The 26,651-nt window shown below is 49.1% G+C and overlaps 1 protein-coding gene across 1 annotated transcript; it reads right to left on the reverse strand.

The window, feature by feature from the left end:
* Positions 1–359: 359 nt before the first annotated feature.
* Positions 360–24,189, reverse strand: LOC115082578 (very-long-chain (3R)-3-hydroxyacyl-CoA dehydratase-like; the record flags this gene model as incomplete). Its single annotated transcript, XM_029586796.1, has 10 exons — positions 23,851–24,189; positions 14,466–14,508; positions 8,761–8,834; positions 6,395–6,559; positions 4,651–4,702; positions 3,357–3,467; positions 2,362–2,489; positions 2,097–2,209; positions 1,460–1,566; positions 360–488 (listed from the first exon to the last, which is right to left on the reverse strand). Coding segments are annotated over exons 1-10 (1,009 nt in total), but the record flags the coding sequence as incomplete, so codon positions are not given.
* Positions 24,190–26,651: the final 2,462 nt, after the last annotated feature.

The following is a 26,651-nucleotide window of genomic DNA, read 5'->3' on the forward strand; positions in this document are numbered from 1 at the left end:
TTCCTGGGAACATCCCTGCTCTTCTGCTCCTTAGACCTGTCCCACCCCCAATGTGTGCTGTAACTTTCCTGAAATTTCAAGCAGCTGGCCCATTTCTCGTCAGGAAAATAAGGTAAAACATGAGAGAAATTCTAAGGGGCTGTGCCATTATCCATGATAGAAATCTGAATGACGACAAACACAATGAATTTACAAAGCCAGTTTTCTGTAGGAAATGAGGCAGGGGAAGAAATAAATAACCACCGCTACTTTATCCCATCCTTTTGGAGTTTAAAGTGCAACTCAGGATGTACAGAATGGACTGTTTCAGGTTTGACTTCATCAGGATCAGAAACAAAAGGCGTTAACCCAGAACTTACCTAAAAAGATGAGAACGAGATAAACCTGAAGGAACATGGAGAATGGAACGGAGAAGCCCAGGAACGGCAGCGCGACGCTGAACCTTCCTGTTGCGTTGACGATGGGTATGGCCTGAAGAACAGCGACGGCTGGAGGCAGAAAAGGTTCAGTCAGCTAACATCCCATACTGTTCCACCCTCATTTTGATGTTTCTATACTTGAGACATTCTCTATATTCTTGACACATTTGCAATAATCTTTTTTTTCCTATGTGCTCTCACCTAACCTCTTAACTTCAATACAGATTCTCTTCTGTAACTAATAGCTAACTATTCCTCTTAGTATTTTTGTAAGCAACCTTGTAACTAATTTTAATGCTGTGTAAATAGTTCCTTGTAAATTTATTCTTCTCGTTTATATCTCTCTCTGTCTACACATATATACACATTGTTCATGGCATTGTATGTACTTGTTTTATTTATTTATTTAGCACTTTTATATACCGACTTTCCAATAACAGAGTTACTGATCAATTCGGTTTACATTCTAAACAGAAACATTGACAAGTTAATGTCTTACAATGAACAGGTAGCAGGAACTTGGATACAGATATATGGGGTTAATAACATAACGTAAATGCTACGGAGCCAAATGTTGGCTAAGGAAATAGGTGATAGGTATAAGGCTGGGTATTTGTTACCGGTCAAGCGCCTTTTAAGCGTAGTTTCTTGTTTATTGTAAACCGATGTGATATCCCTAATGAATGTCGATATATAAAACCGTTAAATAAATAAAATGCATTCAGAGCCTGGAATAACCACTCCCCCTTCTCAGCGAGCATAAACTCGACAAGGGGCAACTTCTCCATCCAAATGACACACACACCCACCCCCCCCCCACACACCCACAGCCAGACAGACACACACCCAGACAGACACACACCACGCTTTGCTGGCTTTGTCAGACAAGCAGATCCAGAAGCAAAATCTGATTAGTAAGAACGGATGGAAATCTTCTTAGGTGTGAAATGTGCGGTTTTTGGAGCCCTTGAGACATGGCATCTAATCATGCAAGAGCCGAGCAGACAGGAGCTTGGGAAGTGGCTTTAAGCATACGGTACCTTCTGCGCCACCTCCAAGAGGGTAAATTGGGATCCATACGTTGTATCTGAGCCAGGTTAGTAACCTCCATTCTGTGTCAATGCAAGAAAGCATATAGAAGGGGTACCTGAGGGAACAGCAAGGAATCGTTACGCTAAATTACAGCAGAGTATCCCTCTGCAAAGCAGACCCTCTCCCTCGCCATTCCCAGCCCCCGGAGCGAGGGAGGTGGAAGCAGAGAAACCACCGAGTGAGAAATAAAGACAACACACACCACCCCTCCTACATGCTCCTTAACAGACCCCGTTTCTTCATCCTTAAAATGTAGCTTACAGCTGCCAGTTTAAATAGGTCAGCCAGGTACAATGGGTTGAAATCCCCAGAGGGCCCAGCCCGATGATGCAGGTCTAGGCACCCTCCCCTCAGATTTGGGATCACTGACTTCACCTATGTCCACGTCCTGCCTGCAAAGCAAGGAAACAGCTCAAGGCTCATTAGAGGAGAGGGCTGAGAACCAGGCTTCAATCCCACTTCTCTGCTTCTGACCTTGGGCGTTCCTGGATCAGAATTACCTCTAATGTTGGAAGCCACTGGGAGCATTCTTTGGAAGGACAGGCGAAAAGCCAAGCGCATTAAAAAAAAAAGTCATTGCCGCACCTGAAAATCTCAATGCTGCTCCAGAAGTAAAAGATGAAGAAAACCACAGCTTTATTCTGCATTTCCTCCAAACTTCCAAGCACAACAAACAAAATGAAATTCCTCCCGAAGACCTGGAAGGAAGAAAAAAGCGTTCAGACCTATGTTAAATCGCCATCATTTCCCGGCAGAGGGCTCTGCTGGCGATGGAAAGGCCCAGTTCTCCTCAGGGGATTCCTCGGACCCCTAGTGCCCCAGCGCAGAGAGGCAAGGCTGTGCTCCTCACCTGGATCAGTGCCGTTATAGTTCCTGTTCTGACCAAGCCTATCAGTGGATTCAGGACCTCCAGCACCGCCAGCATCTGACAGAAGTACATCACGTCGGCCATGGTGTGAAACGTGTCATAAAAGGAATCTACAGGGAAAGAAAAGCAAGACAACGCCTCCTTAGATCAAACTTTCTGGATACACCTGCATCCCAGGTCAGAGGGACCTGGGGTCCACTCCTGGCTGAGGTCTTCACAGCGTCCCCAGCCCCCGGGCTGGACTCCTGGGGAGGGAGAGGCAGTGTCCGAGTAGGTGGACTATGGCCCCTGACTGCAGCAATCCAGAAGACGTTCTGGTGCAGAGGACTCTGCATGTAAGAAAAACATCCCCAGGTGCCGAATCCCAGGCCTGCTACAGAGGGAGAAATGCAGCATCACAAAAATACACACAGGTGCAACAGACTCAGAAGTCTCAGCACCTCGGCCTAAAAGAAAAATGCATGAAGAGGAAGGCTCTAATCATCCTTTAAACAAAGATCCAAGGACAGCAGATCTCCTCCGCCTGCTTCCGAGCTGGGGAAAGAGAGATTGCGCTTACATTCAGTTCACAGCACGAGAGAGAGCGATGTCAAGAGCAGTTCTGCTCCCACTGCCCAGGGCCCACCATCCCACTGCAGTATGCTGGAGAAGTGCCTCTCTCTCAGGAAAGCATGGAGTTCACAAGATATCCAGTTTCTCTCGCGCTCCTGCTGATCCTTTGGGGGATCTTGTAACAGCAGGTCAGCGAGAGCAGCTGGAAGCAGAGACCTCAGGACCCGCATTGTGCGTGGCTATGCTTATTCCCCAAGACTGGGGCCCAAGCTGTGCAAAGATGAGAGGGCCTGATTCTCGGTGGCAATAAATTCCTGACTCTCCTGAAAATCAGAGAGGGTTCTGCAAGCTGTAACTGAGGGAGGACAGCCCAGGGGAATCCGGGATTTTTATTTAACAAAAACAAACATGAAAAGTAAACTTACCTTTTCCTAAGATAAACAGTCTGATCGTCATGTTCACAAAGATCCAGGAGAAGCCCAGAAACTGGACCAGGTTGTACATGAACAGGTAGCCCCGCTTTACGTTTACAAAAGCTGAAACATTTCAAAGAAAATATTCCTCAGACTTAAGGCCTTGCTCTTAACCGCACAGCAGCGTTTCTTCCTCCTGCAGGGATCTAAGTCCTTCAGTTGTGCAAACAGAGAGACGGTGCAGGATCTCCGCTAACAGTCAGATGCTTTCAGCTAAAACAAACAACTGTGCACACTTGTGATCACATTAAAATGCAGCAGGAGCTTTAAATGAGTAGGGAGCCCGGCAGCCACGTCCAGGAGGTGAGCGAGCAGAGGGCTACAGCCTGCTTTCAAATATCTCCCTGGGAAAAGCCTTTAAATATCAAGGGGGTGGCACACACTTAGCCTTCGAAAACTGGGAACTCTCTGCCACGTTTACTGAGAAGCCTTCCTAATGGGGAAGGAATTCTGGGACTTCCATAAAAACCCAAATACGTTTCATCCCCGACTGCAGCAAGGGTCTAAGCGCTGCCATCCGATAACCTTTCCACATGTTTGCCCTAACCACAAGGCCAATCTGTCGGCGTAGCTGTTACTTTATCTATAATCTGCTTATGCAAAATGCCCGAAGCGGCTGAACGTTCATACCAAAATGATAAACATACTACAAAACATTCAAACGGGCGTGCAGCTAGACGCGTGACAATTTTATACCCGTGCGGATGTTATAAAGTAGCCCTGGCGTGCGTACGAGTGCCCCTGGAAATTGTTTTGAGACGTACGCCTGCTCCATAGCAGAAGTAACTTGACGCTCCAATGTGCCCAGGTGCTTGCACCCACAGCTCTTGGCTCCGCCCTGGAAGGCTCATGCCCTGCCCATGCCACGCCCACATCCAAGATATTAGCATAATCCGGACTTGTGCGCGCATGCGGGCGGCTTATAAAATTGGTGGACACATGCATGTGCTATGTGCACGCGGCTTTTAAAATTCACCTTTAAATCAACAATATCAAAGCAGGTTCCATAATCAGATCTTCACATCCTACATGTGAAGATCACAAAAACAGCTAAAGTAGCAGATAAAAACAGTCAAACATATCTATTTGTAAGAATGAACTTGCTGAAGGTGTGATGTTTTTAAGCGAATGTACATGGCAGGCTATTCCATACATCTGGTGCGGTGACTGAAATGGTAACCTTTATAATTTCAAAGCCCCGCAGGCCTTTAGCTTGGAAAGCGAGCAGCAGCTTCCAGGTACTTACGGTCTTTTGGAACGCGGGATTCCATCCTGACTGCATTTATCCTCTTGTCTTCCTGAAGCGGAGGGAAAACGGTATTAACAGAGGTGGCTATAGTTCAGATGCCGCAGAGGCCTGGCGTGCAGTGCAGTTAGTGCTGCGAGATCCCTGAAACTGTACGGAGAAGCGAGCCCATGGATGGTGCTCTATGCAAGCCCTCCTCCTCTCTGCCAAATCCTGCATCCTCCTCCTCCCACTGCCCCCTGTCCGGTATCCCTTCCTTCTATCCCACAATCCAACCTCTCCTCTATTCTTCTACCGCCCCTTCACAGCAGCCTCTCTCCATCCCCCTACCAGACCAGAAGCCTCTCTCCACCCACATCCACCCTTCCTCTCTGTCTCCACTCCCCACATCCATTACCTTCCTGCCTTAAAAGGAGGAGGTTTTTGCCAGCTCATCTAATGGAAGAACCGGCCCTGAGTGACCCTCGAAGAATCAAAAGATAAACTTTGCTTTCATGTCCTGATCACTTACTGCTCGTTTGCCCAATTCTCACTTTAAAAAAATATTGAAAGGAGGAGTAAACAGACATTCTAAATCCCAATGCTGTACCCTGAGGTGTCCGTATGTCAGTCCCCCACCCCCAAGGAACATTCTGAGGTCAATATTCAAAGGAGACTGCCCAGCTGAGTTTGGGATGTAGCCAGACAAACCCTGAACTTTCACAGCTTTATGCAGAGGTACGAGATGCAAGTGGGGAAAGCCTTCATTACGTGGAGGAAAACATGAACAGGAGTGCTGAGCGCGACACGCGCACACTCACATCCACACTCCATGCCTGGATTTTAGGGACTGTGAGTCTTTGCATCTATCTGCCAATTTTACACTCAAGCCTTCAAAATTCTCCCCTTCGTGCATTATTTGTTTTGATTACAATTTATACAATGATCATTTAAAAAAAAAAAGTACATAAAAGTAGTTAAAATGTTTGTTTTCTATCATCTTTCCCCCCACTTCGGCACTTGCTCAAGGGCCGCCCAACGCTGCTGCCTCCCCCACCCTGGCAGGGCTCCGAACGCTGCATTCCCAGCCCAGGCCATATTAAATCTCTTCCAACCACCTCACCAACTGAATTTAAACAGCAATGTTTTTAGTAACTTAGTAAAAAGGACAAAACAAAATGAAGGGACCACTTAGGTTCTCTGAAAGCCAGCAGAAGTACAAGCCTGCTACGTCTGTTAGGTGCCCGCTAAGCCACAACGCTGCAGTCTTGCGGCAGTTAAGAGTTTTTCCTACTTTATTTTTTACAGTGAAAATGCTTAGTACAAAGGCCCCCTCAGCAAACTCTACTTCCCACATCGTGCCTCAAACATTCAGCGACGTTAGCTACACATTACGGACATTTGGCTTCCACTATTTTTACTGTTAGTAATGGCCAAGATCTGAGCACCTTTCATCCTCACATGAATACTGACAGAACGCAAATGAGCGGGGAGAGAGCTCCCCTCAGGGGCAGGCAATGCCAGTCCCCAAAGGCCACAAGCCGGTCGGAGGTTCGGCGCATCCAAACTGAATATTCCTGAGATGCACGGCCTCCACGCCAGCCCTGAACATTCAGCGTGGATATCCCGACAACCCACCTAGCCTGCGGCACTCATGATCCCAAGTTTCCTACCCCAGCTCATCCCATTTGTGGCAATGGAAGACACAGGAGGCAGCTGACTAGCACGCTCCTCCCCCACCTCGAAACTCTGCCCCACTGTTAACCTCTGCTTTGAGCTCCATTTCAGCATCAGATTCATCCAGCCAGCGATCAAAGTCCGGGGCCAGAAAGACGGGGCGCTTCTCTTGTCTGGTCAGCCTGTCCCACCATTTGCTCTCCTCCTTCTGTACTGTAAGGCAGACCTGCCTCTCTGTCACTTTGTGCAGCAGCTGAAAAATACCCAAAAAGACCCCAGCATTACAAGCAGCGGGAGCAAAGCAAGAGCAGTGGTAAATGCTGAAACTTTAGCTTCCTGGTAAGTCTTGCTCCCACCTGCGGTATGATCAGGAGAAAAGCAGAGGTTCAGACGACTTCCCAATTCTATGTAAACATTAAAAAAAAAAGAGGAGATCCTGGATCGGGGCAGAATGTGGTTTATTTACTTGGCTCACCTTTGCCAAGCTGCCGAGTTCAGCATTTCATGGATATTTTCTCTCCCATAACACACGTGCTACTTTGGGTCCTGTGCTATCCAGTGGCAGACAGGAGTTCCATTCCCAGCTCTGGCTGGTAATGCTGCTTCCCAGGGACTCTCTGCGCAAGTCTGTGACTCGCCGGTGGAAAAGCCATCACAGAGCGGCTTCTGAGAGGTTTACCCAGGGACTGATTTTCCCAGATTGTGCAAGAAAACCCCATCTGTGCAGTAACATCTGGATCACAGCCACCTGCACAAGGGATATTACAGGTCCCTTTAAAGAGGGGAGAAATATTGCATCTTTTTATAGTTATTATTTACTAAGGAATATTGACAGTGTTAGCATAAGATGAGGTATTGAATGGCATCAACTTGAGAGAAAATCAAACTGCGGGAAAATTAATGAGGCTCCAGCCCGCACGACATCCAGTGAAGTTCTTACAGTAAGACGCAGTGGGATTGCACTCGACTGATGCACTGAAGCAGATCTGGTTTTCAGAGCAGTTACGGGAAGCTACACCTCAGATCATAAGGATAATCCGCTCTACCTCAGCCCCTGTAAATCCTAGTGCTACAGTGCACTTCCCTCCCCCACTAGGCAAAGCGTGCACTGCTTTGTCTGATACTCAAAAAGGCTAAGTTAGAGCCAACATAATTCACAAGTTACTGACCTCGCTCTTCCCTACCCAACCAATAGCACTCAGAGCCTCAAACACTATTGGCTGGAAAATCCTGCAGCTGTCTGAGCGCTGCTGCCTGTACTATTTTACAGAGATCAAGAATGAGTAATTAGGTCTAGTCTGGATATTTTCTGACATGGATTTGACATTGGCACTGATAATTTGCTACTCAATCTACCCTCAGCCTTCGATCCTGTAAAATATTTAAATTGTTCTTGCCCAGGATCATTGCAGCTGCTGTAGACCAATTTACATCATGGCTGGGTGTTCACAACAGCTGGACAGAGATCCCGCAAGGCCTGCACTATTTAATATATCTCCTAGCTCCAAGCGGTCATCCTCTTGCTGATCCTGAAGCAGGTTATAGGATCTATGCTGATGACATTAACTTTTCCCTCCATATCTCACATGCCTTAAGAATGTAAAACATTGATGTCCACTGATACATTGGCTGGCAGATCATTTCAGTGAGGTTTCCACGCTCTGGTGCGCGACTGTCTTTCCACTTGGAGAAACAGAAAACTTCAGTTTCATCCCCGGAGCGATCTTGCAGTCTAACCTCTCACAGGTGAAAGCAATGGCGAGGGGGATCTTTCTGCAAACTGTGGCTGCTCAGGCAGCGTAAGTCATTCTCAAACCAGAACCATTTCAGACTGTCGATTAATGCAATTCCCAGCATCCCTACCTTGCACCAAAACCACTGTATTGCTTTAGCATGTTCTAATGAGGATGTGTGTGATCTTTGTACCTTGCCAGCAACTCTGGATTGTGGGTTAGAAATACCTTAAACAGAAGGAGCTTGCAGGGAAAATATTTACCCTCGGGAGACATCCTCCGAGGCTAAGAGGTGGTAAAGCTATGGAATAGGTTTCAAGAGTAAACTAAACATAGGTTGGGATGCAAGGAGATTAGTGGGTGTGACTGCGTGGTTTCCTGGCAGCGTCTTCTCCCCGCTCGTCTCGTCTCAGTGGAAGGCGCAAGTTCTTTCAGGAAGGCTTCCTTCTTGATCAGGCATTTGGAGCTGGCAGTGCAGTTAAGATGACGCAGCATCTGTGGCTGGGAGCTTATGGGTGCTGTAGGTGACATTAGTAGGCTGCAAGGTTTATAATTTGTTTACGGATACCCAGTGCTGCTGAGAGGCTTTCTTGCATCAGAGCTGCCCTTCTTGTTCCCATGTTTTTTTCCTTCTGTTGGAAAGATTCAAAAAAGACAAGCGTGGGGGACAGAGAGGCGTGGACTGAAAACGGAGGTCAGCAACAAGCAGCAGCCTCCTTACCTGCGGCTTCACGTCGTCCAGGAACTCCAGCTGGAACTCATAGGTGTTGTCCCCTCTGGCGCCATGGCCCCGGGCTAAGAGGAAAAAAAGAGGCAGGACCAGAGGTGAGAGGCATTCGTTAGAAACAAAAAATGTAAACAATAAAGATTTCTCACAGGCCCCCCCCTCCTCATCTTTTAGCTTCTTCATGGAGCAGGAGCGATCCCGCCGGTGCTGCACTCATACAGAAGACATTCACAATGGTCCGTAAAACAGCTCAAACATGGGAAGAGGAGGAAAGGATTGTCCGTGCCAGCGGTGGAAACACATTTTTCAAAATGAAGGAACATGAATAAAACAGTTTGTTTGTTCAGGGGAAAAAAGCAAACACGTTTTCGGAGGATTGAGTGTTTGCATCACATCCGGCATGACATAGAAGAGCCTCCGTATACCACCTATGACGCGGCCGCAGAAGGCTGAAAGTGTCCTCCGCTCACCTCCTGGCACAGGGGCCAGCGCTCAGCCTCTCTCTCTCTCATCCCAAAGGTCTCTGATCTAAAACCCAGCTTCATCCCCTCTGCAGGGGGGGCAGACGCTGGGAGGTGTCAGTCCTGGAATGCCGACGGCCTTTCCACCTCTCTGCACAATACCTGAGCTGCAACCAGCAAACTTTCTCCTCACGGAAAGAAATGCAAAGCACCGATTCGTAGGCCACCCCATCCCCTTTAACAAGAAAGCAGACACTGCTGACTGGGCTCTGCCTTGGTTACTGCCTGCGCCCCCAAGTGTAGGCGTTTATTTTAAGCTTAACTTCAGAGCCTAAGTTTTCAGCTGAAAATTCAACTAATTTAGCAGTTTAGGAGCCTGACTCCCCAAATTAGCAGCCCCGACTCTTTCAGAGTTTGCTTCTTTTTGTTTCACCAATGTTTCTAAAAAATAGTTCACATTTTCCCCAAAACAAAGCATCAATTCTACTTAGTGACACTACAGAAATGTAAATGGAAAAACCTGGAGCCGCTAAAAGGAAAATTAGTTCTTACCTGTTAATTTTCGTTCCTGTAGTACCAAGGACCAGTCCAGCCTTCCAGCAGATGGAGACAGAGAAAAGCTGAAAGGCACCCCCTATATAACCTGGTGTGCCACCTGCGATCCCTCAGTATAATAAATATCAAAGCAGAATGAATGCCAAATGTTTATTTTACAAATATTAACCTCTTAAAAAACCATAACTTGTGACAAAAAGAACTGTCGCGTAAGCGTGGAGGCTCCGAAAAATCTGCCAAGAGAAAATACAAGTAGCTGAGTGGACTCTCCTGCCTATGGGCGGGCATCTGGACTGATCCTTGGTACTACAGGAACGAAAATTAACAGGTAAGAACTAATTTTCCTTTCCCTGTACGTACCAGGATCAGTCCAGACTGCTGGGATGTACCCAAGCTGCCCTAAAAGGGGTGGGACCTGGAGAGTCCTGCTCGAAGCACACTGCTGCCAAAAGAATCCACCTTCGAATGTTTAGCAAACGTGTGCAAAGATTTCCAAGTGGCCGCCCGGCAAATCTCTTGGGGCGAGACACATTGGCTTTCTGCCCAGGACGCTGCTTGAGACCTAAGAGAATGAGCCTTAAGACCATCCGGAACTGGTTGCCCATGACCTATGTAAGCAGAAGCAATAGCGTCTTTCAACCAGCAGGCAATAGTAGTCTTAGAAGCCTTAGTCCCTTTCTTAGGACCACTCCACAAGAGAAAAAGATGATCAGACAATCGAAAAGGATTAGTTATTTCCAAGTACCGCAAGAGGATTCTACGGACATCCAATCTCCTCAGATCCTTATCCTCATCTGAGAATGCCAGCAACTCAACTGACTGGTTGACATGAAAAGTCGATACTACCTTCGGCAGGAAGGAGGGCACTGTCCGAAGAGAAATCCCAGAATCAGAGATACGCAGAAAAGGCTCCCTACAGGACAAGGCTTGGAGCTCCGAAATCCGTCTAGCCAAACAGATAGCCACGAGAAACACAGTCTTAAGCGTTAAATCCTTCAACGTAGCCCGCTTTAAAGGCTCAAAGGGGGAACCGCAAAGGCTACGGAGAACCAAATTTAAACTCCAGGATGGACAGATCGCGCGCACCGATGTCTTTAAGTGTTTGGCATCCTTCAAGAATCTTGCCACATCCAGGTGAGCACCAATGGAAGTACCATCAACCTTACCTCGAAAACAGCCCAAGGCTGTTACCTGCACCCGAAGCAAACTGTATGCCAAACCTTTCTTTAAGCCGTCCTGCAAGAAGGCCAGAATGTGAACAATAGTGGCCTGCTGCAGGGACAAACTCAACCCACGGCACCTAGAATTAACCACCTTCCATACCCGAACATAGGTGATAGATGTAGAAGTTTTTTCTAGCACGGAGAAGAGTGGTAATAACCGCCTCCGAGTAACCTTTCCTTCTTAATTGTCTCCTCTCATAAGCCAAGCCGCTAGACAGAAGCAATCGGCCTGATGGAAAAATACTGGGCCCTGCCGGAGGAGGTTCAGCAGATGACCGAGGCGCAAGGGGCCATCCACCGCCAGGTTGATCAGGTCTGCGAACCAAGGCCCTCGCGGCCACTCCGGAGCCATCAGAACAACCGGCCCCTGGTGGGATTCTATTCGCCTTAAAACCTTTCCCACCAACGGCCAAGGAGGAAACACGTAAAGTAGAATGTCTGGAGGCCATGGAAGAACCAGAGCGTCCACCCCTTCCGATCTGTGTTCCCTTCTGCGACTGAAGAAACGAGACGCCTTCGCGTTCAAACGAGTCACCATTAAGTCTAGTCGGAGGATCCCCCACCGACTCGATACAGCCGCATCGCCTCTTCGGACAGCCCCCACTCTCCGGGATCTAGCCGCTGGCGGCTGAGGAAGTCCACCTCGACCCCGGCTATGCATGTCAGATTGCGTTCTGCCCGGTCCATTAACATGTCCGCTTCGGAGGCTACTGGTCGACTGTTCGTACCCCCTTGCCGGTTTATGTAAGCCACGGTGGTCGCATTGTCGGATAAGATCCATACCACCTGGTGGCGGAGAAGTGGGAAAAAATTGATGCAGCGGAACAAATGAAGCACCTGCGGCTCATCCCCCTCCACCGGAGCAGCACTGTCTACATCATCGCTCACATCTAGGGTGGAGGGGTCCTGAGGCATCGGATCTGCAGGTGGAAGAGGGGCAGGTAGCCCATCCCCCAGGACAGAGCGGGTAGATCAAGGTCCAGACCTCCCCTGGTCCGCAGGAGCCTTAAAAAGCTTAGCCGGGATAGGAGACTGGGATTCCCAGTCAGCTTCCGCTTCTACATAAGCTTTATGTAGAAGTAAAACAAATTGTGAGGAAAATGGGTGTTGCCTCTTTAAGGGCTGTCCCGAGGATAAAGTCGGGGGCGGAGCCGAGTCTGGTGGCAATTCACGCGGTCGTTGTGGGCTTAACGCCGGCGGGGAGAGAGGAGGGAGATCTCCTCAGCTAAATTCACATCAACGTCTGACGGAGGCAAGATGGCCGCCACTCCCATGCTGATCGGGGGCGGGCCAAGCCTCTGTCTCCGAGCTGACTGCTCGCCTCAAGATCCACGCGGTCGCGGCAAAGCTGCCCCCTGGCTCGAAATCTATCGTTCCGAAGAGTCCTATCCCCGGGGATACACCGGGAGCAGAGGCCTTCGCGGTACCTGGCTCTCCACAAGCTCCACAAACAGACCCACGTGGCATGAGAAGCATGCGCGAAGCAGCTGGGTGAACACTCCACCCCCTCCGGAGGCCCGGGAGATCAAGGCAGGCTAGGGCTGAGAAAAAAAAAGGCACATTTAAAATAAACCCTTTTTTTTTTGTTAATCAGCCCACAAAACAGGGGAACAATCCTCCCTGCGCATCCAGACTAAACACTCAGAGGAATTTTGCTTCTCCGAGTTGTGCAATGAGTTGGAGCGTGACCGGCCCACCGGTAAGATTTTCCCCCTCAGCTCACCGGGTCGGTGTACAATTCTCCGGGTAAATGGCTGTAGGGAAATGCCCTGCCTCACCTGCCTGCAGCTAGCTGCTCTTCTGACAAGCTTAAACAGATTTGCAGAGATCAACTACCAAATCCAGAATTTAGTATTTATTAGTCATTATCTATTCTTCCTATTTTTTGTTTTTTTTTTTTTAAGTTGATCTAGTCAAAGGATTTCCACATAAATCAAACCTGTCAGGAGAATTATCCCAGGAAATTAGATAAGATCGGGACCGCAGGTTATGCCTCTCAATCTGCTGGAGTCAGAGAAATACTGAGGGATCGCAGGTAGCACACCAGGTTATATGGGGGGGGGGGGGGGTGCTTTTCAGCTTTTCTCTGACTCCATCTGCTGGAATGGAGGCATAACCCAGCAGTCTGGACTGATCCTGGGACGTACAGGGAACAAGCTGCTTTGGTTACCCCTCTAATATTTCACAGGAACCCCAACCTTAAACTTCTGGAATAGTTGCTTCCAAGAAATCAGCACACTCCTCTCTACTCTAAACCTAATCAAAGACAAAACAGAAATCCTCATCTCCCAGGGGGACAACCTCTCTCTCTCTTCAACCACCCTTCAGCTATCCCAGACAACCTCAAAAACACGACATATGTTAGAGATCTTGGTGTGCTCTTAGACAGCCAGCTTAACCTTAAAAGATTTGTTAACAATACGACCAAGGAATGCTTTTTCAAATTACAAGTTTTAAAAAAGTTGAAACCCCTTCTTCGCCAACAAGATTTCCGCTTGGTTTTAAAATCAATCATCCTCACAAAAATGGATTACTGTAACGCTTTATTACTCGGCCTTCCTTGTGTCACCATCAAGCCCCTCCAAATGTTACAGAATGCGGCCGCCAGGATTTTGACAAACGCAAAAAAGAATGATCATATCACGCCTATCCTCTACAATCTCCACTGGCTCCCCATCAAATTCAGAATACTTTACAAAGTCCTGACCATCATGCACAAAACCTTAAACAACCTTGCCCCAATTGATCTCACAATCAAGCTACGCCCTCACACCTCAGCCAGACCGATTAGAAGAGCCTATCAAGGCACACTAAACCCCCCCCCAAGCCAAAACGTCCCTAAGGAAAAGAGCCCTATCTACAGCAGGTCCAACACAATGGAACTCTCTCCCACCAGACCTACGACAAGACACTTGTCCATCCTCCTTCAAAAAAAAACTTAAAACATGGTTATTTAGATTGGTGGTTCTGGATAAGCCAAACAAGCCAAACCAAACTAAATCTCCATAATTTTTATGTCATCCAGCAAGTATAGCTCATAATGCATCCAACAAACAGTTTATCCAGTTCTTAAGCAAGGCTCTCATCAAGCTTCTTTGATTAAGCTTCACACATCCCCATGTTACTGCACCTAACTTAGCAAGTTCCATGTATTTCGTTGTTTTTTTTTTTTCTGCATGTGCTTATATTTGGCCCGTTCTAGCCCTATCTGCTCAATGCTATCCACTGTCTAATACTATTATATTTAATATAATTCTAATTTATTGTAACGTTTACCTTATGTTCTATATTCCTAATGTTTTATTCAAAGTTTACTCAATGATTCTTGTTCTATGTAATGCTTTCATGCGAGGTTATGTTTCACTGTAAACCGGTTTGATTTGTATCCCATGCAAGAAGATCGGTATATAAAAATAAAAAAAAACTAAATAAATGCACTCATCAGCATTTAAGTACTCACCTTTGAAATGAAGAACATTTTTGTTAATGCTGATATCGGGACTCTGCAGGGAAGGAAAAAAACATGAGAGTAGATCAGAGCGGCAGGCAAGACATCCTGAACCCAAGTCAGGAATGCAGGCATAATCGCTGCCAGAAAAATCACCTGACTTGGGTCTTATCACACTGGTGAAGCAGAACTCTTCAAAGCCCTATTCCAACCCCACCAGAACCAGAAGGGGGGGGGGTCCAATCTGCCACATGGAAGACAAGATTGTTTAGATTACTTACTTGGTAATCTTCTTTTCCTTAGTGTAGACAGATGGACTCAGTACAAGTGGGATAGTATCCGCGTGCTAGCAGTTGGAGACGGATCTGATGTCAGTACAGGGGCGTATATAGCCCCACAGGAAGCGCAGCGACTCAGTAATCTTCCTTGCAAAAGCTGTTATGGATGTGTGTACTGACGCTCAGTGAAAAGTGAACAGTGAAAACAGGATTCCCCTGACTGATTGACAGTGGCTGGCGACCGCCAGCGTGCCCAACCGGAAAGCGTTGACACCTGGTAGAGAGTGTACGCTCTTATGGAAACAAAGGCATGGCTTACCTGGAATCGGTGAAACTCATGCACTCAGGCAGCGGGGCGGGATGCTGAGTCCATCTGTCTACACTAAGGAAAAGAAGATTACCAGGTAAGTAATCTAAACATTTCCTGGCGTGTAGCCAGATGGACTCAGTACGAATGGGATGTACAAAAGCTTTACCTCCCACCTGGGCGGGAGGCTGCCTGAGGACCATGCAAAACCGCCCTCGCAAAAGCTGATTCCTCCCTGGCCTGGTCGTCCAGACGGTATAACCTGGAAAAGGTATGAAGGGAGGACCACATCGCTGCTTTACAAATGTCTGCTGGAGACAGCATCAGTGATTCAGCCCAAGATGCCGCTTGGGCCCTGGTAGAATGAGCCTGGACCTGTAGAGGCGGAGCCTTCCCAGCCTCCACGTAGGCGGCTCGAACAACTTCTTTAATCCAGCGGGTGATGGTGGGCCGTGAGGCCGCTGCACCTTGCTTCTTCCCGCTGTACAGGACGAACAGATGGTCCGACTTCTGTAGGTCTTGGGTAAGTTCCAGATACCTGGGCAGCACTCTGCCAATGGCGAGATGGCGTAACAAACGACCTTCCTCAGATTTCTGCGAACCCGCTGTGATAGGCAAGGACATGGTTTGATTAAGAGGAAACTGTGAAACCACCTTAGGCAGAAAGGAGGGAACCGTCCGAAGGTGGATAGCCTCTGGAGTGATCCGAAGAAAGGGATCACGGCAGGACAGTGCCTGTAACTCGGAGACGCGGCGTGCGGAACACACCGCCAGCAAGAATACCATCTTCAAGGTGAGAGGACGAAGAGACAGGCCCCGAAGGGGTCGAAAGGTGGATCCGGCGAGGAAATCCAAAACGAGGTTGAGGTTCCACAAAGGCACAGGCCACTTCAGTGGCAGACGAATATGCTTGACTCCCAGCAGGAAGCGAGAGACATCTGGGTGCCTGGTGATGGTCTTGCCATCCCTCCTGGGACCATAGCAAGACAGCGCAGCCACCTGAACCTTGATGGAGCTGAGGGAGAAACCCTTCTGAAGGCCATCCTGCAGGAAATCCAACACAATAGGAATTGTGGTCGCATGTGGATTGGTGCCATGAGTGTCGCACCATGCTTCAAAAACTCTCCAGATCCGGATGTATGTGAGGGATGTGGAAAACTTGCGAGCCCGGAGGAGGGTAGCGATCACGGGCTCCGAGTAACCCTTCTTCTTCAATCTAGCCCTCTCAAGGGCCAGACCGTAAGAGAGAATTAAGCCGGATCCTCGCATAGAATGGGACCTTGACGTAGAAGGTCCCGGAGAGGAGGCAGGGGAAGAGGTTCCCCTGCCAGTAGTCTTCTCATGTCCGCGTACCAGGGTCTTCTTGGTCAGTCTGGTGCCACTAGAAGAACTAGGCCCCGGTGTGTCTGAATCAAGTGGATGAGGGCGCCCAGCAGAGGCCACGGAGGAAAGGCGTATAGGAGAGTCCCAGGAGGCCACGGCTGTACCAGGGCATCGATGCCCTGCGAGAACGGGTCGCGCCGGCGGCTGAAGTATCTGGGTACTTGAGCATTGGACTTGTCCGCCAGTAAATCCCTGGCCGGAATCCCCCAATGATCGACAATCATCTGGAAAGCAGTGGGGGACAGCTGCCACTCTCCTGGATTCAGGCTTTCTCTGCTGAGGAAGTCGGCTGTGGTATTGTCCTTCCCAGCAATGTGGACGGCGGAGATGTCTTGCAGATTCGCCTCCGCCCAAACCATCAGTGGGGCGACCTCCAGAGATACCCGTCGGCTTCTGGTTCCGCCCTGCCGGTTGATGTAGGCCCCCGTGGTGGTGTTGTCGGACAGCACCCTGACCGCTCTGTGCCGTAGTCTGTGAGCGAATCGAAGGCATGCCAAGCGGACTGCTCAGGCCTCCAGGCGATTGATGTTCCACGTTGACTCCTCTCTGCTCCCTCGCCCTTCGGCTGGTGCACACATTGCGAAGCACTCACCGCGCATCAGGCTGGCATCTGTGGTGAGCAAGGGCCACGTGGGCGAGGACATCTTCGACCCCCTGCTCAAGTGGTTGGACTGCAACCACCACCGCAGCTGGGTCCGAACTCTGGCCGGTAGAGGAAGGTGCGTGGAATAGTCCCGTTGACGGGGGCTCCAGCGAGAGAGCAGGGAATGCTGTAGAGGTCTCATATGGGCCCGCGCCCAAGGCACTACTTCCAGGGTGGATGCCATGAGACCCAGAACCTGCAGATAATGCCAGGCTATGGGCCGACTGGCTCTCATCAGAGACTGGAGACGTTGCCGAAGCTTCAACTGTCTCTTGGTCGTAAGACTGACCGTGTCCGCCCGGGTGTCGAACTGTACTCCTAGATACTCTATGGACTGGGAAGGCTGCAGACAGCTCTTGCTGAGATGGACCACCCAGCCCAAACTTTCCAGGAGGGCGATCACTCTGTCGGTAGTCCGCAGGCTCTCCTCTTGTGACTTCGCCCTGATCAGCCAGTCGTCTAGGTAGGGATGGACTAGAATCCCTTCCCGCCTGAGCGCCGCCGCTACCACTACCACCACCTTGGTGAATGTCCGTGGCGACGCTGCCAACCCAAAGGGCAGAGCCCGAAACCGGAAGTGGCGGCCCAGGACGTTGAAGCGTAGGTAGCGCTGACGATCCGGATGGAGCGTGATATGCAAGTATGCCTCTGACAGGTCCAATGCCGTGAGGAATTCTCCTGGCTGTACTGCGGTCTTGATGGAGCGCAGAGTTTCCATACGAAACCTCGGTCCACGCCAGCATCGATCGACGGACTTGAGGTCCAGGACAGGTCGAAGGGTACCCCCTTTCTCGGGTACCATGAAAGAAATGGAATAATGACCAGAATCCACTTCCCAGGCAGGTACTGGGATGATGGCGCCCAAGGACCTGTAATATCCGAGTCCGCCAGGCACTGAGACACCAGGTCGGAGAGATCCTCTTTAGGGAAGAACAGTGTCAAGGTTCTATATGGCTCAGTCCCTGGAGGAAGGTCCCCCTCGTCCGGGGGCTCGGATTCGTCCCGTGAGACCGACCGAGCCGGACTGGCCATCGGCGGGAAGTCCTGCTCGCGATAAGGGCGTGAGGGCCCAGGAACCAGATCAGCAGGAGCCACCACCGCAGCAGCAGGCGCAGCAGTCGCCACAGGCGCAGCCCCCCCCCCGCTGGAACCACAAGAACAGCAGGAACCGCCGGGCCAGGACGGGAGGCGGTTGGCATCTGTACGAAGGCATGAAACCCCTCAAGAGAGCCATCCCGGAAATGGAAGCAGCCTCTAATCGCTGGGGTATAAACTCCCCCCAGGATTCCAGATTAGGCGAGACCACCCCTGAACTCCGGGGTAGCCCCTGGGGAACTGCCCACAAACCATGGCGGGACCGGACCTGAGGGTCGCACGGCCTCCTCACATTGGGCACATAGCGAGTCTGGCTCAGCACTAGGCGTGGCCCGAAGCCGGCATGCAGAGCCGAGGCCAAGGGCTGCAATGCCCGAAGCAGGCGGCGCCGTCGCCGAAGACTCCGCCGTGTCCTGATCCATCGAGCAATAGGCGCTGAATGCCACAGACGCCCAATAATAGGATGCGGCAGCAAAAGGCGCTTAATACAACAGGCGCTCAATAAGAATATGCGGCAGCAAGAGGCGCTTAATACAATCAGGCGCTCAATAAGAATATGCGGCAGCAAGAGGCGCTTAATACAATCAGGCGCTCAATAAGAATATGCGGCAGCAAGAGGCGCTTAATACAATCAGGCGCTCAATAAGAATATGCGGCAGCAAGAGGCGCTTAATACAATCAGGCGCTCAATAAGAATATGCGGCAGCAATAGGTGCAGAATAGAACAGGCGCATAATAATAAGAATACGCTGCAGCACGAAGCGCTGAATACCACAGGCGCATAATAAGAATATGCGGCAGCAATGGGCGCTTCATAGAACAGGCGCTCAAGAATAAGAATATGCGGCCGCACTAGGTGCGGACGAAGTACAACAGGCGCATAATATGTGCCCAGCAATAGGCGGCCATGAACACAGCTCCATGATATATAATATGCAGCTGGCAAGACCCGCCTTATAGTGTACCATAGGCCCTCATCTATAAGCGGTGAGCGATACACGCTCAATGACATTCAATAGGCACTTAGTAATATGCGGGCAGCAATACACGCGTAATGGTAGGCCATAGGCTCTGAGTAATAACACCTGCTGAATACCATGCAATAGGCTGACAGCAATATGCAAGCAGCAAAACACGCATAATGGACATCAATATGCACCCAAGAAAATGCGGTAAGGAACAGACGCCCAATGGCATTCACAATATGCAAGTAGCAATATACGCTCAATAGCATTTAATAGGCAGTCAGTAATATGCAATCAGCAATAGACGCGCAGTAGCTGGGAATAGGCATTCAGCAATATGCAATTAGCACCATACGCTCAGTAGAGTGGAATAGGCATTCAGCAATATGCAATCAGCAATAAACGCGCAATAGCTTGTAATAGGCAGTCAGCAATATGCAATCAGCAATATACGCTCAATAGCTTGTAATAGGCAGTCAGCAATATGCAATCAGCAAGATACGCTCAATAGCTTCAAAACAGTCCTTCAAGCCCTAATATTCTCCTGTCTGGACTACTGCAATTCTCTTCTGATTGGACTACCCAAATCTTCCCTAAGACCATTACAGCTTCTTCAGAATACCGCTGCCAGAATCTTATCGGGGAAAAGAAAATTTGAACACATCACCCCTGTTCTCAACCAACTACAATGGCTCACAATTGAAAAAAGAATCGAATTCAAAGTCCTCTCTATACTGCAGAAAGCAATTTACAAAGCAGATTACACTGCTCTTGATGATATCATACATATGGTTTCCCCTCAGTTACATTGTAAACCGGTACGATAAGACCTAGTCTTGAGCATCGGTATAGGAAAAGAAATTAAATAAATAAATAAATATCCACCACTCCCTACGTACTACAAGAACAACTAGTAAAATACAACTTGTGATCCCATTTCTCCCTCTCGCCAAACTTTCTTCCACCAGAAATAGAGCCATTTCCATCATCGGCCCAAAATTATGGAACTCACTACCTCAGTACCTCGCTGGTCAAGAAAACCCTAAATCTTTTAAAAAAGAACTAAAATCTTGGCTACTAAGCCAATCTCTTACTGACAGCTCGGACTTTTGATCTCATAACTATCAGTCTACTGATTGGACAATTTATCCTGTTTACTAACTTCAGATATCTCCTATTATCTATGAACCCTGTTTTTTCAGGATACCTAACTTTTAGAATATCTTGTTTTGTTTAGACTAATTTTATATGTCAGTTTCTCAGTCTGTTTAATGTAACTTGTCAAATTTCAATGTAACTGGTTGTTAGAATTGTAAACCGGAGTGAAGGCAACTCTGCTATACCTCGGTATATAAAAAACACTAAATAAAATAAATAAATAAATAGCTTGTAATAGGCAGTCAGCAATATGCAATCAGCAATATACGCTCAATAGCATGTAATAGGCAGTCAGCAATATATGCTCAATAGCATGTAATAGGCAGTCAGCAATATGCAATCAGCAATATACGCTCAATAGCTTGTAATAGGCAGGCAGCAATATACGCTCAATAGCTTGCAATGCAATAAGCGGTCAGTGGCATTCAATAGGCGCTCAACAAGTCACAAAAACAAAGCCAAGGAGGAAGAAAGCCGCACCTATTACGGGCGCGGCGTACCTGAACCAGGCCCAAAATGGCGTCCTCCACGGCGTGCCACGCCGCCGATCCTCTGTGCTTCACGGCACACCTCACCAGCACACCTCACCAGCATCGGCGCGCCTTGTCTGGAACCCAAACGGTCTCCGGCTGCGGGGGAAGGGAACACCTCGCCACCGCTATTGAGGATATGCACCCGCTACCCCGTCCACGCCAGGACCGGGGGCCTCGTAGGCTACACCCGAACGTCGTCCGGGGGCTATGTCACTGCCGCGGCTCGGCAGGACCGAGGACTTTCCCACCGGGGGAGCACGGTAATCACCCTGGGAGCTCGCTGGGGGAGGAACCAGAGGGTATCTACCGCAGGAGCGCGGGGCTCTAAGCCTGAATAGGCAAGAAACAACGAAGTAGAACCTGAAATGAGAAAAAAAGAGAAAAAATCAAAGTAGTCTTGGAAAGCACGCTCAACTAGCGTGCAGGCACTCTAAACTGCTTTGGAGACGGAAATTACTGAGTCGCTGCGCTTCCTGTGGGGCTATATACGCCCCTGTACTGACGTCAGATCCGTCTCCAACTGCTAGCACGCGGATACTATCCCATTCGTACTGAGTCCATCTGGCTACACGCCAGGAAATTGACACTTTGGTGTATTCCTCGAAATGCAAATACGCTTGTCTCTGGAAGCTACCAGTCCCTCCTCCAGCCTAAACAGCTGCTCTCTTTTACTCTTGCATTTGTTTGAAGAAAATATGCAAAGCTTGCACAGTGTATCCAGGCCTGTGGGTGTAAAGCCGGGCCCATGCCAGAGCGTGAGTGGTTCCAAAGCTCCCAAACACTTTGGACTGTTGGATAACCTTGTTATACCTTGAAGTATAGCTTAATGACATTATATGTCCGTCGACAGACACGGACAAATAGGGCCGTGCAACAGAGCGCCTGTCTCACGCGCACACCCCCCCTCTCTCTCTCTCTCTGCGTCTCACTCACTCACAGAGGTGCATTTGCTTCAATGCTGGCCATGCTGGGTTTCTGCATTGTACAGGGTTTTTAGCTGGACTCTCCGTCACTGTGCTTGAGTGCTACTGCGTGCTTCGGGAAGTTTCCTCGTGTTATTTGGCTAGTGTGCACAGTGCCTTTAGTGTATTACTGTTCACCACGGAAATGTAACTGGTCAAATCTTCAAACCTCAATAGCCATTCCCATGGGTCCATTTTGGGTACAGAATTGTGAGATAAGCTCAAGGACACTGACTACATCAACAGCTGCTCCCAAGCCCCTAAGAAATAGGCGATTATAACTAATTATATATATATATATAGGGATGCCCGTCTATTTTGTTTTATTTCACATCAGGAATAGGAAAACTAAATCTAAAAATAGGGACATCCTAGAGGCTGTGTGTTTCTCACTGACGAGCAAATTACCAGAGAACTGTTTTGGAAGCATATTTGCTTTATAAATATTTTCTGCTAAAAGAAAAGCTCGCCAGCCCTTAAGAGAAGTTTCCATTCCTGGCTCCCCAGGACTACCTGCTTTCTAATAGGGGCTCGCTGGCTCTCCCAACCCACAGTCACTCACCCAGGTATTAAGGTTCTCTCGGGTGTGTGCAGTTTAGGTTTTTTACTCCCAATTTAGCACTAAGAACTGTGCACCCAAATTAACCCTCCGAGCTGCAAATCCCATGCTAATTCCAGGGCAGAGAGGCGCATAAGCTTAACTCATGTCTTTGTGTGCTGAGAGAAGTTTTCTGCACACATTTTCAGGTTAGTGCACTTTCCCTTTTAATTCCCGATGCATTAGCAAACTATCGGCTTACTGCACTGGGAGTTAGCTATGTCTTTAGCACACGAGTAAAGAAAGCCAGTGCTGAGGTTCAGCACACATTTTCTCCTCAGGTCTTATTACATTGGGCTGCCAGGTACTATATCCAGTGCTTCTGCATGACAGCTGGACTACTCCGAGCCAGCGTAAGACTTTGTAATCCTCCCTGGTATTCACAGTAACTGTTCCCTTTGCCACCTGGTGTCTCTCTCAACTCTTACCTGCCCATGGATGCTTTTCACAGGCAGACAGATCTCCAGGTACAGTTACCTTCCCTGCTCAGTGATCCTATCCCATCACTGACATTGTCCCTTGTGTCCCCATTAACTGCATAGTGCAGACTCTGCCTGTATCAGTGCCTCTGTATATCACTCACAGTAGATCACCCAATGTCATTTTCCCTGCATATGGCTCACCTCTATGCCAGTGATCCTTACACCTGTACATCACTCATCTCCAGTCCCCAACAGATCCCCACTGACCTCTTTACCTCTAAGTCGCTTGTCTCCACCCACAGGTAGATCAGTGGAGATTCATTTCCCTGTATGTTGTTTAGTCCCACCCGCAGGTAGACCTTCGGCGACTCCTGCATCTGCATGTCACTCATCTCCACAGCATGTAGATCCCCGTCAATTCCTGTCCTTGTAGGTCATTCAGCTCGAGCTGCAGATAGGTCCCAAGTGGCTCTTTTACCTGCATAGTGCTCGACCCCACCCACAGGCAGTAAGAAGGAGTGGCCAAATGGTTACAACAACAGGATAAAAACCAAGGAAGCCATGGTTCAAATCCTGCAACCCCTTTCGAATTTGTGCAAGTCGTTTTATTCTTTGTCGTCTCAGATACTCACTATATTGTAAGCTTTGGCCCACCAAATTATCTCTCAAAAATGCTGAACACCACCTTAACCTAAAATTGGAAAGGTGGTCTAGAAAAAAAAACAAAAAACGAAAATTGATCGCCAGTGATCCTTTATCTGGGCCTTACTTAGCCCTTACCTCAGATAGAGCCTGGTGCTCCTTCACCTGGACCTGGCTAAGCCCCTCCCGCAGGGAGACCTCCCGGTGCTCCTTCACCTGCCCCTCGCTCAGCCCCCTCCCGCAGGGAGATCTCCCGGTGCTCCTTCACCTGCCCCTCGCTCAGCCCCCTCCCGCAGGGAGACCTCCCGGTGCTCCTTCACCTGCCCCTCGCTCAGCCCCCTCCCGCAGGGAGACCTCCCGGTGCTCCTTCACCTGCCCCTCGCTCAGCCCCTCCCGCAAGTGAGTCTTTACCTGGACGTCATTGAGCCCCACTCGCAGGTAAATCTCCCGGTGTCTCTGCGCCCAGTGAACGAGCGGCGTCAGAATCTGGTTCTCCATTTCCCGCGCCAGGCGGAGGCAGCAACAGAAACGTCTTCGTGTTCCCTGCAGCCCGAAAATACCTGCTCTTGCTTCCGCCACGCACCGGCACACCCCGCCCCGCTTCCGCCCTCAATTAGTCAGCTGCCACCTCCCCCCACCGACAAGAATAATCTGCGCAAGCGCAGCCACAGTCGCCTGTGCGCGCCCTCTCTCGCGAGCTAGAGAGCCTCGCTCTAGAGGGAGACAGGATCGGGGGAGCCGGCACGAGCTCAAGGGGAAGAGGGGCGGGGCGCGAGCGAGACAGCCTCGTTCTCTGAGAAGAGGGGTGGGACGTGAGCGCAAGCCCCCAGTCAGAAGGGACAGACATGCGCAGCGCTGTTCTCATGCAGCGGCTGCACGTGCACCTGCACGTGGCTCATGAGCAGCCTCTCGCGGTAACCAGCAGAGCTCCAGCTGCAACTGCCGCTCTATTCATAGTAAGCGGTACCGTTCCTGCCGCACAATATTAAAAGGAAAAAAAAGTGTGGGGCGCTCTAAGTGGCCTCGGTTCTATCTGGGAACCCTACTTAGCCGCGGGCTAGTGCTCGGATCTGGTTACTGGGTCTTAGGTTTTGCTGATCTGCAGATGTGTCAGCTGGAACTGCTTTTAAATCACTCCGGAGTTTTAGCAAGTACAAAAGCCCTATCTTCCTGCAAGTGGCAACAGCACCCCGAAGTGTGGGAACCATTTTGAAGACATGGGGGGCAGATGCATACAGAAATCCGTCCTATCTCCGGACAGAAGCAGGGCTAAAAATCACTGGACTGGGCACTGGAACCAAGGAACAAAGAAGGTTAATCAGTTTACTCTTTCAAAAAGTACAAAGACCAGGGGCCACACAAAGATGTTACTGGGTAATACATTTAAAACTAATAAGAGAACATATTTTTTTACTCAAGGTGTAAGTAAGCTCTGGAATTCATTGCCAGAGGACGTGGTGAAAGCTATCAGTATAGCTGCATTTAAAAAAGGTTTGGACACGCTCCTGGAGGAAAAGTCCACAAACCATGAAATCCCCTGCTTATTCTTGGGATAAGCAGCTTGGAATCGTATCTACCCCTTGGGATCCTGCCAGGTACTTCTGACCTGGATTGACCACTGTTGGAAGACACTGGGTTTGATGGACCCTTGGCCTGACCCAGCAAGGCAAAAAAAAAAAGACCACTGCCAAAGCAAGAGGATTAAACTTCCGCCAAAAACAAACTTCAAATCCTAGGATAAGAGACAGTGAGGACTGTCAGCCATGTGACTTACCAAAGATGTGCTGCCAGGACATGCACCGCAGAGGTGGCTGCATGGATAATGAGGGTGTTCCTAATTCCGGTTGGAAACAGGGGGACGTGCACGGTGTTTACGATGCATTCATTGCTGCTCAGGATTGTGATGGTGTTTACGATGCATTCATTGCTGCTCAGGATTGTGATGTGTTGTGCATTTCCCTCTTCATGCAATAGGGGCGATGGACCGCGTTCCTTGGCCTCCTCGCCTGCAGGAGGCGCTGCCTCTCAGGGCGTCGCGCCGTACGATCTCATTGGTGGCGATCCACCCGCAGGATCCGGAAGTGGAAAGAGCAGCGGGGGCCGGGCTCGGACACGTGTCTGATACTCGGGGGCTGCGTGGGATTACTTGAGCTGTGGCTGCAGCTTTCTCTTTCAGCAGCAGTGCTAGCTAGATCACCCTACTTTCCACTATTGCCGCGCATGTGGGCTTATTCCGAGGTCGCTCTTTATTTTTTTTTATGCTTGTTTGAAGTGCGTTTCAAATGGGAGTCATGTGGCCGTCTGTCACAGGAGCTGTCCAGACCATGGTGCTGAACAGCAGTGAAACGCGCTTTCACGTTGCTCGGTACGCGGTAGGCTACCAGATTGGGATACATCATATATTTTGGATGGCAAGCTATTCTGCCAGACCACACAGTGCCAAAACTGCAAGAAATTTCAAAACTAATGGGCCACCCTGCTGACCTCTGATTTTGAGAATCTTGGCAGTGCTAGCATTTTGTGGCAGCGTTCAGAGACAGGATACTCTGGGGGCTCCTCCAACCAAAGCAGGAGACCATTGAGGGACCCTCTCCACGCAAGCAAGATACTATGGGGAAGGCCCTCACCATCTCACAGGAACAGGATACCGTGAACCAAAAATGTTGTCTACCCCTGCTCTAAGTATATTGGTCATTTGGTAGATTTATTTGAAATTAAAGATGTTCCCTCTTTATTATGGCCACATCCCTTGTTTTGAAACATCTCCCCTGAATTCCTTCTACACCTGCTCCTACTATACTCATTCTTCACCTATATGAGTTTGTTGCCAGTGTGGGATTTGGATAAGGCAGAACAGCCTCTTCTCCTCCTCTATCTGCCTTCCCTCCTCTCTTGTTTTTAGGTTCTTAACGGAGAGAGTGACTAAGGAAGAGAAGCAATTGATAACTATCAACACTTATGCCTCTTCAAACATGAAAGAAAAATTGGAATCAAAAAGAGATCATAAGGATTTTCTTTATTTTAGCTGCCACTTGAATTATGTAAACAATTGCAGGTACTGCTTTAAATCTGCAATTCATAAGTAAAGAGCTGAATTCCGGTGTGTTGCATGGTGAGTCAGAAGGGATCCTATGTAGGAAAGGTACAATGCTTTTTAAAGGAAGTCTTCAGCTTTCTGCTCTAGAACTGGATTTTGTTGTGAAGAACAAGCA

Source organism: Rhinatrema bivittatum, unplaced genomic scaffold (genome assembly GCF_901001135.1).
Source record: "Rhinatrema bivittatum unplaced genomic scaffold, aRhiBiv1.1, whole genome shotgun sequence".
In the NCBI taxonomy this organism is placed as follows: Eukaryota; Metazoa; Chordata; class Amphibia; order Gymnophiona; family Rhinatrematidae; genus Rhinatrema; species Rhinatrema bivittatum.